At 34.8% G+C, this 10,698-nt stretch overlaps 1 protein-coding gene across 1 annotated transcript; it reads right to left on the reverse strand.

Annotated features, from left to right (window-relative positions):
* Nucleotides 1-2,465: 2,465 nt before the first annotated feature.
* Nucleotides 2,466-7,683, reverse strand: LOC125874341 (uncharacterized). The gene is made up of 6 exons (XM_049555215.1): nucleotides 7,540-7,683; nucleotides 7,259-7,462; nucleotides 6,033-6,125; nucleotides 5,849-5,957; nucleotides 5,379-5,564; nucleotides 2,466-2,479 (listed from the first exon to the last, which is right to left on the reverse strand). The coding sequence occupies exons 1-6, from the start codon at nucleotides 7,573-7,575 to the stop codon at nucleotides 2,466-2,468; spliced, it is 642 nt and encodes a 213-aa protein (XP_049411172.1). The 5' UTR covers nucleotides 7,576-7,683.
* Nucleotides 7,684-10,698: the final 3,015 nt, after the last annotated feature.

The following is a 10,698-nucleotide window of genomic DNA, read 5'->3' on the forward strand; positions in this document are numbered from 1 at the left end:
AATGGAGCCAATCCATACCAAGAATAACATCAAAATCCAACATATAAAGATCTACAAGATAACCATAAGTGACTCTAGGGGATAAGGAGATGGGATAATTTCTATAGACTCTTTTTGCCATAATAGATTCACTAATAGGACTAGAGAGAGAAAAGGTCTATCAACACATCTGAAGAAACATAAAATCTCATAGTCACTTAAGGAGTCACAAAAGACAAGGTAGCACCAGGATTAAGCAAAGTATAAGCATCTAGATGAAATACTTTCAACATACATGTAACCGCATCGGGAGAACTCTCTTGATCATGTCGAGTTTGAAGTACATAGAATAGATTTTTCTTTGGAGTACTTGAACAGGAACCACTAGGAAAAACTTGCCTACCATCTCTTTCATTAGTGGAAAGTTACAGACAATCCCTCATCTTCTGACCACTCTTTCCACAACTAAAACAACTATCTGTACTAGCTATGCATTTACCAACATGCTTCTTTTAACACTTAGCACAAGTAGACAAAGAAGATCCAACACTATTTCCTTATTGAGGCTTAGGGTTAGACATCTTATCTTTGTTGAACGTTGGAACTTGAGAATTAGAGGAACCTTGACCTAAAAACCTTTTTTGTAATCTAGAACGACAATGTGCATCGAACATCAAATGTGAAAAGTCACCATAACCGGTCTTGGCCCTCTTTCTCTCCCTAGACTTTCCCGTAAGTTTCTTCTCTTCCATTTGTGGGGTGATGAGTCGGGAATTTTGACTTATTTAGGGCTTTTTATTCAATGAATTAGTGTCCTCAATGCCTATTTTGTATTCATAGCAGATGTCAAAGTGTTTATTTGCAGTAATGAAGGTTTAAGAACAAGGCAAGGACATTGTGTTGCGAAAAAAGAGCGATAAAGTTGGAAAAGATGAAGAAAAGAAAAGTTGGAGCTCACAAAAAACTACTCGGTGACTCACCGTGCAAGCCTACAGCTCACCAAACTTTCTAGCGAAAGATCCCATAGACCAAACCAACTCGGTGACTAAAAAGGCATTTCGGCAATGTGTCGAATAGAACAACGAGCACGACTTAGCTCGCCTAAGTTTATAGAGCAATTGAGTGCAGAAGTAATGCCAAAAGGTGAGAGAAGGCACTTGTTGGTGGATCGCCGAGTCATTAGACGATCCTGACTAACTTCGTCGAGTGAGCTCGTGTGCTGAAACTTTGTGAAATTTTTTGGAAACGTATAATTAATTTTTGGAGAGGGAAAACATATTCAACACAGTTTTGGAGAGATTTTTACATACTTTGACAATATTGAACAATCTTATAGAGGTTATTGAGCCTATATACTGAGGACTTAAAATTTTAGTCATAATTTTGGCGTTAAGCCTTTGAGATTTTGTCAATTCAATGGAACATCATTTTGGAAATTATTTCTTGCTTTTCGTTGTGTGGCTAAACCCCTTTCCTTAGGGGTCTGAGTATGTAGTCGACTGCATATTAGCTCATTGGTATTGATTAATAGCTAGTTCTACTATTGTTTTAAAATGGGTTCAATTGTTTATTCATGTTTTAATTCATGAACTAAAGTTGCAAATTTAGTTCTAATTCACCACTCGATACTCGCTTGCGCACTGCTAGAAATATGATCTAATGGCACGGTTAAATTACTGTAGCAATAGGCTTAGCTACCGTTGCTTTAGCTCTAATGCCACGGTTTAGACAACCGCTACAATAGAAGGTGTAGCAATAGATCTATTGCAACGGTTGTTTCCGACGGTTACAATAATTGTAGCAGTAGATGACCCTATTGCGACGGTTTCCGAATTGATTAATTGCCAACGGTTAAAGTTGTATTGGTACGGTTATGAACCGTCGCACTAAAGTTTTATGCCGACGGTTAATACCCTATTGGTATGGTTATGTACCGTCGCGATAGATTTTTATGCAACAGTTCTTTATAGGCTGTTGCTACGATTATTTTAACAACCATTTCATTTTATTGCAACAGTTATTATATGGTAATGCATCAGTTTTAAGCTATTATATAATTGTTGCTCAATATCTATTGTTACAGTTATTACAGGGTAATGCAACAATTCTTTATTTTTGCAACAATTAATATCAAGCTATTGCAACGATTAATATTAGGCTATTCCAACATATATATAGTGTGGGTTTCACATATATTATTAATTGAGCCATTGCAATACTTTTGTAGCATAAAATACACATAAAAAGACCATGGGAAGAAGTTATATTTCATTACCAAAATTATAATCTAAGATCCATGGTTGCAATTGGGTGCGTAGTAACGATAAAAGCAAAATACATAAACATTTTTACAGCTATTCAAAAAGGGTGAAATGTACAGATGCACCACACAATCTTCAAAAATAACAGACTTCCAAAACATGGGTAAAGTTAACATAAACTCAATTCAGCTCCTATGTCAAGTCTTCAGTACTGCTTTCATCTCCTTAGATATCATCACCTACATACAATTAATGAAATACAAAATAATTTAGCAGTTTTCTTGCAAAAGTTCAATGACTTCAGTGATATATTTTAAAGTTATCACTCTATATCTACAACATGCATAAAATTCAATAAGATTTATGCATATGATTCTTTGGAATAATGGTCATTCTTGGAACAGATTCTGGAGGAGCTTCAAATGCCAACCAAAGTCATTCAGTAGTGGATCATGCAATGTGTTACTACAATCACTTATTTTATCCAGATAAATGGATATAGCACAACTCCTTTTAAGGCCAAGACGGGAGTGAGACAAGGAGATCCAATGTCTCCTTACCTGTTTGTGCTAGCTAGCCATGGATTACTTGACTAGAATTTTAAAGTACTTGCAGAAAAATTCTGATTTCCACTATCATCCTAGATGCAAAAAAAAGAAAATAGTGCAGTTGAGCTTTGCTGATGATCTGCTAGTGTTTTGTAGAGGTGATATAAAATCATTGAAGTGTATTAAAAATTGTTTTATGATGTTCTCTAAAGTTTCAGGTCTGGTTGCAAATGAAGAAAAGAGTAGTGTCTATTTTGGAGGAGTCAATAAACAACAGCAAGAGGAGATACTGCAGGAGTTACAATATGTGAAAGGTGAACTACATTTTAGGTACCTTAATTGGAGTGCCCTTGAGTACTAAAAAGATTTCCATTGTACAAACTTTGGAGCCCCTAAGTGGTTGTTCATCATGTATTTAGCAGTGAAAAGAAGACTTGCAACCAAAGATAGATTGGCAAAGTGGGGAATCATTCAAGTACTAACCTGTCCTTATGCCAATCTGTAGATGAAGATCATGATCACATTTTTTTTTCAATGTGCATATGCAACAGAGTTGTGGAGAGTATACTACATTAGCAAGGAATAGAAAGAAATGCAATGAACTGGACTAATGAGATAAATTGGGCAGTGCACTACATGAAAGGGAGAAGCAACAAGTCCCTTGTGTATAGAATGGCAATGGTAAACAAAGTTTATCATTTATGGCTAGAGCGCAATACCAGAATTTTTCAACAAAAACAGCAGTCAATAAGCTATTTGATCAGGCATATAATTAAGGAGATACATGGAAGAGGCATTAGGTATCCAAGAATAGCTACTAGATTAAGCACTTTAAATTCTTACCCATAGAGATAGCTAGCAGATGTGAGAACTTTGTTTAGCAAGGATAGAGCTTATGTCTATACCGACTACTTTATCCTTTGTAACGTTTACTTGGTAAATAAAATATTTACTTACCAAAAGTAAAAAAAAATTCAATAAGATTCAAATGACATCAAGAAAATAGCATAGTTGTAGGAGATATTTGCATACTGCTTCTGGGAATTATACCAGCTAGAGTCTCTATTCAAGTACAGAACATGGCTGGTTTTTCTTCACTGGTCTGTGCAACTACCATATAGTGTTTGATAGACCAGCCTTTTAAGTGATATCTACTTCCTCATGTCTTAGAATGCCTCCCTACAGTTTTGAGCTGGGAGATTTGGAAGCCTAGATGCAAATCGAGATTTGAAGGCTCAAAGGTTTCTACTTACAGAGTTGCGGAACAGGTAGAAAGATTGATGATTCTAATTCTTAACAAACACTTTCCATGTCTTAATTTCAGAGGTAGTTGGAAAGAGTTGTGCAGCAAGATTGAAAGAGCAAAGCCAACTATTAACAGATCATGAAGACTAGCAATTTTAGAAAAACTCACTGTTTCAGAGAAGCTAATGAAGTCGCTGATTTACTAGCCAATGTTAGAGTCATGGTAAAGCATGACACATTCTTTACTGAGGTGTTTTGTTTGCCTAGACAAGTGGAAGTTGCACTGAAGAATGATCAGTATGGCAGGCCTAATCTCAAGATCAGAATTAAAAAAAGACATTTCAGTTTCTAACATGTATTTATGCACTTTTATTTTCAGTTATTTTTATACCCTTTAGGGACATGTTATCTCAGATGTGAGTCTATCTTCGAGTTACATCCAAACTTATAGTCTATGTATAGGGCACTTTTTGTACAAGGATGAAATTTTCATCCTTATTAACCCCCATCATTACAAACACAGTCAATACCTGCCATCCATATCTCCAATGTCATTGTCTTGCCTATAATGACTAGTATGTTAACCAAGTACACCACGGAAGAGAAGCAGTGATTGCAAGACATTTAAAACACAATGGAATGCTTCCAATCATCTTCAAATCAAAAGACTACTACGTTATGATGATGGAAGAATGTAAGTATACTATTGGGGGTGGAATCTTAGCTGTAAAAGTAATCAAAACAGTCCACGAGAAACAATCTTAATGAACAGAACTGGAAAATCTTATTCAGATTAGCCAGACACTAAAAGTAGGGGAAGAAGTAGGGTTAGGAAAAATGGGAGGAAACATAGAAGCCAACACCAACCCTCTAAAAAAAAAAGAAGCAAAAAATGATAACACAGGCCATTCACAAGAGGTGTCTGCTAACACAGGCCATTCACAGCAGTCCAACAAACATTAAAATGCTACAATAAGAGAAAAGAATTGACAATAGAGAACTTTGCTGGGGGAGATACAATATTCAAAAAAAGCCACTAGAAAGAGTTTTCAGGCTAAAACATACGTGTAATATAATATAAATATGAAATTGTCTCGAGATTCATTAGGCAATGATCAGGAGGGCTAGCTTACAAAACTCAAATCACCATCAATTCAGTTAACAAACTAGTCCACCAGGAAATCGGAAAATACACTGTTAAGTGTAGCCAAGAGTATTAATGTTTTCTACTGTCAAGAGAAAGTACAGTCGCAACAGAGAAATGAAGAAGAGTTGCAAGAGAAAGATAAAGTAGTAGTAGAAGGAGAAGAAGAAATAGTCTAAATAGAGATTTAGCCACACTAACCTTGCTCAGCTGTTTGAGCAGAAGTAGCTTCTCTTGGTGAAGGAACGGACAATGCTGCTAGTATGTTAGGATCAATTAATCCTGCATGCTGAAGTTGTGCAACTACATCAGCAATAACTTCTTGTCGCATAGTTCTCCTTTGTTCCTCCATTTGTTTCTCCATTTTTTGCATCCTTTCTTGCATTTGTTGCACTACATCATTTGTTGCATTTAAAGTTGGTTTAGAATTGTCAACTTTCTTTTTCAGAGTTGTCTTTGTAACCCCCACTCCATATAGTCTTAGACGTCCCGGATGTTCAGGACCCATGACAGCTGAAAATGCATCAACAGACTGACCATTTGTGCTCATTTGCTTTTCAATTTCCTCCATTTCAGCCTAAGAAAACATATCCAACAAGCAGTCTTGTAAATTAAAATTTAGAATAAATAATTTGTCTTAATAAAAAAATATTATATTGACAGTATTCGTACAATTTTACTAGTTGTGTTCTCATTTGATGCCTTGTACAAACGATCAGGTTTTCTTGTTCTTGTGACCACAAAGAGCTCCTTAGCAGATACAGATTCCTTTTCTTTTTCCTAGTCACATAAAAATAGATATCAGGAATTTCTTAAATAAAAGGTTAAGCCTAGATAATAAATAAGAGAACACACCAATTTACTGCGGATTAAAGCAAAACTCTTTTTGCCTGCTGTGTGTGGATTCATCAGCTTTTTTCGGTTCTTAGTATTTGTTTCAGACATTTTCTGCAAATAAATGAATCAATAATGTTAACCAAAGGCATATTGGTGCTACAGAATGTACTAGACGAGGTGAATGTCTCAATATTTCTTTTTTAACAAATCCAACTAAAGAATATGCTTTGTAAGTACGAATGTTACTGTCATATGAAGCTAAAACTAATCTGTAGATTTCACTGATCAAACTAAGTTTATCCAAAAGGGCACTTAGTTTAGTGAACCTTGATGCAAATTTCAGCGATCAAACTTAACTAATAAATAAGTTCTTAAGATTTTTTCTTTTTGAGTAAAGAGTTGAACACGTTACTTTTTATCCTGTTACATTTATATCTTATCAACTTCTAAATGAAATTACTGAGTTTGACATGTTGAGGATAATAAAACTTTATGAAACAGAGAAAAGAATAGCAGAAGAGTTCAGTTAACCTTAATAGCAGAAGAGAAAGTTGATTACCCTTCAGGCAAGAAATTAGGATGATTCACTTTCTCGGAAGCATTGCACCCTCAATGAAAATGCAGCTGCATGTTATATTGGTCTGATTATCCTTTGATTGTCTTCATTCACTGATTATTTCTTTCTTACTTACTAGCATATCTTTTAGTCGAAGGAAATGTGATAAACATAGATAATAACAGTTACAGCCACCCTTTGGTCAATCATTTATCTTATTCAAGTCAGAACACAACCAACTATCTTCTTGCTGATGAAGATATTGTTACCTTTTTCATATACCAATATCAAATCATAATTTAATAATGAAAATGAAGACATCCTATGCAAATTTGACAATTGTGAGCTATAGATAGGATCATAGGAACAAGATAAGAGAAGAAAAAATGACTGATAACCACTCTTTTTATTGAAGTGTTTGTTATTCCCTATAAGAAAGGGCAGAAAAGCCCTCCCTCACTCCCAACAACATTTCATAAAGTTTTATTATCCTCAACATGTCAAAAAAATTATCCTGTTACATTTGTGAATACCACACTGGAAGAAGTAACAAGCTGTAACAATATTGCAACAGAGAGAATAGCAGAAGAGAAAGTTAAAGAAAAATAAAGTTGCAGCAGCAATTATATCACAAAAGAGATCAGGAGAAGAATAAGCTGGATGTTTGAGATTCTGAAGTACATTTTACCTTGAATTTCTCAGACTTCCAATATTTAAGGAGCTCTCTATACTGACATTTTGGAATATGACCGGGCTTTTTTGCCATTCGAATTTCATCATTGTCATATGGATCGTAATAATTTATCTTCAAGTCACGTCTATGCCTTCTCCAAGCCTCTCGAATTGTTACCAAAGCCCAATCTTTTGCAGCTTCAGGAATAATGTATTTCTCCTACAATTTGGTGTCATTTAGTTCGCCAATTGAAGTAAAATAATTTTACAAGAAATTAAATATTGGAAACTCCAAACCTTAGTATAATCCCATAAATCCTTTTTAGTATCCATGCTCCTCTAATCAAATATATCAAATGGGCAAAGAGTCGCATTTCTTGCCAATGTACCTAGAAAGCTACTTAACTCTGTCACAACGTCTTCAGTAGGACCAACCGGTTGATTTAGCTTATTCAATAAGATCAGTTTACGCTCTTTTCGTGCATGTACATTATGCATTTGCGTTTGACCTCTTTTGTTTTTACTGGAATCACCTTCAGCTATAAGAAAATATAAGAAATTAGAATTCATAGATGAATTTAGTAAGTTTCTAAGTTTATATGTTACCTTGTTCTTCAGGTTGTTCACCAGTTGGAGGAGTGACAGAGTTCATTTGCACTTGATCCTCTATAGGTTCCTGCTCAAGAGGCTGCTCCTCTACAGATTGTCCATTAGCTTCAGATTGTGGTGCTTCTGGTTGTTGTTCAATCAATTTAAGCAGATGTCCTTTCTCTGACTCTATAGCTTGAACAATTTCATTTGTTGTCAATAGCCGTCGTTTTTTATTTGCCAAGAATGATAATGATCTAGGTTTAGCATATGTGTTATTTTTTGCTCTTTTGTTTCTTTTTGAAGACTCTTGTTGACTCATGACTATCTAAATCTGTGCAAAATAAGACAAAAGAAGCCTCTTAGTGCAGAATTTTCAAATGTGAAGAACAAAAACAATGAAAGTGAGAAGAACAAACAACCATAGGATCAGTAGCTGAAACATATTATCAAGAATAATTCTCCTCTTGTTTCTTATTTTAAAAAATTTGCTGGTCAAGAAATCACTTTTCAACCATCCAACAAGGAAAATTCTAGCTCAGGGAAGATGAATAACAAGCAATGGATTCAAGCTGAAGTTGATTAACTAATTTATATCTTAACTAGTTTGAAATCTAACTTTCGAGAGCCTGCTACTCAATGGGATTTTAGAGAAATGGCAGAAGATGCAAAGAGAAGTATAACAAAGCAATAAATAAAGAATCTTAATTACTAATACATCTATAGTACGTACCAACATTAGCAAGAAAATATTCCAGAACAAATAAGCAGAAATGAAACAACTAGCAATAGCAAATAGGCAGAAATCCAAATAGAGTCCAATCGACATTCATACTTTATATGATGCAACTCAAAAGGTATTTATTACTCACTACAAAAAAGTTAAGAAGAGAATGTATTTGAACAAGTTCGGAAGATCCTTTGTCAATCATTATCCTCCATCCAATCCCAATCGGTATCATCAAAGTCATCCTCCTCTTCTGATGTTTCCATAGTTACATCTTCTGAATGTTGTGCAAGGGCAGGCAGATCAATGATATCAATAGGGAGATCTTCTCTCGACCATCTAACATCTACATCGAGTACTATTTTTGATGAACCAATGTCATCGTTAGTCTCTCTCCAAAATGTTTCTTCAATATTAGGACAATTCTCTTCCTCCAAATCATACAAATCCACTGGGACTTTATTTCTTGCATAATATACACTTTTCTCAATTGGGTCATCCACATAAAAAACTTGATGCACTTGAGATGCTAGTACAAAAGGATCATTCGTGCTGCATTTTTTATTAAAGTATACCCGAGTCAATCCATATTCATCGACTTCGTTATGAAACCAATCACATCTAAAAAGTACAACACTAAAGCAACCCCAATAATCAATCTCAATAATATCCTGAATAATTCCATAATAGATAACCATTCCATCGATAGGATTTTGGTCCCTAGCATTAGCAAAACTATCTGTTGTTGCTGACAAAGTCACTCCACTATTCTGAGTCTTGCAAGGGTCATCCCGTGTCTTTGTATGAAATCTATATCCATTAATGAAATATCCAGTATATCTTTTAGCCACAAAATTAGGCTCTTTAGCTAGCCATCTTAAGTGATTGGACACTTCAATATTTTTAACTTTATCCCTAAACCAATCACTGAATTCTCTACTATGGATCTGTGCTTTTACCCATGCATTTCCTCTGGTACGATTATCAATTAAATGCTTATGTTCCCTGCAAGCATGATATGCAATTTAAACAATGTATATTTATTAATGGAATTTAAAACACATTATCATAACATATAAATGATTTTTAAAAATAAATGACTATTTTATCTTACTTTATGAATGTCTCTACTTTTTCATCTCCAGTATTGAACAAAGCATATCGATGAGCTTCAAACCACTCATGATGCTCCATGTTAAAAGTCTTGTATTTTCTTTTATTCATACTTCTGATTGGATGACCTGTCTTAGGAAATAAAGGAGAAACATCACCTTCTTCTGTTTGATTGTCCTCATCATCTTCGGTTTGATACCTACTAAATGTTGTCTTCACCATATCAGGTAGGTATCTCGAAATAAAGGTCAAACACTCTATAGCTGAAAAACCCTCTACTATTGCCCCTTCTGGATTTTTTCGATTACGAACAAGCCCCTTAAAGTCACACATAGTTCTTTCAATAGAATACATCCAACGCAAATGAGTCGGGCCTCCAAGCTTAATTTCATCCACTAAATGAATAGGAAAATGTGTCATTATATCAAAAAGGGATGGAGGAAAAATCTTTTCAAGCTCACATTCTATATCTATGATTTCAGCCTTCATTTTCTCAAGATCGCTTCTTTTTATAACCTTACTACATATGGCTCTAAAATAATTTCCCAATCTAATCAAGACCAAAGACACATTTTTGGGCAACACTTTTCTGACAACAACCTGGAACAACTAATGTAATATGAAATGAGCATCATGGCTTTTGTATCTTGATACTTTCATTTCTTCAATTTGCACACGACTTGATATATTAGAGGTAAATCATTTTGGTAACTTGGCATCTTTTAAAACGGTGCAAAATAACCTTTTCTCTTCTGGTTTCATAGAGAAACAAGCTTTAGCCAAATGAATATTTCCAGTATCACTATCTTTTACTGGTTGAAGCTCTTTGCGTATCCCCATCTCATGCAAGTCATAGCGAGAATTTATATGATCTTTGGACTTTCCAAGTATATCCAATAAAGTCCCAAGCAATGCATCACAAATATTCTTCTCTATGTGCATCACATCAAGATTGTGCCTCACTTTGTTGGTTACCCAATATGGCAACTCAAAAAATATGGATTTTTTTTCCATGGACCATCATTCTT

This window comes from Solanum stenotomum, chromosome 8 (assembly GCF_019186545.1).
Source record: "Solanum stenotomum isolate F172 chromosome 8, ASM1918654v1, whole genome shotgun sequence".
Lineage (NCBI taxonomy): Eukaryota > Viridiplantae > Streptophyta > Magnoliopsida > Solanales > Solanaceae > Solanum > Solanum stenotomum.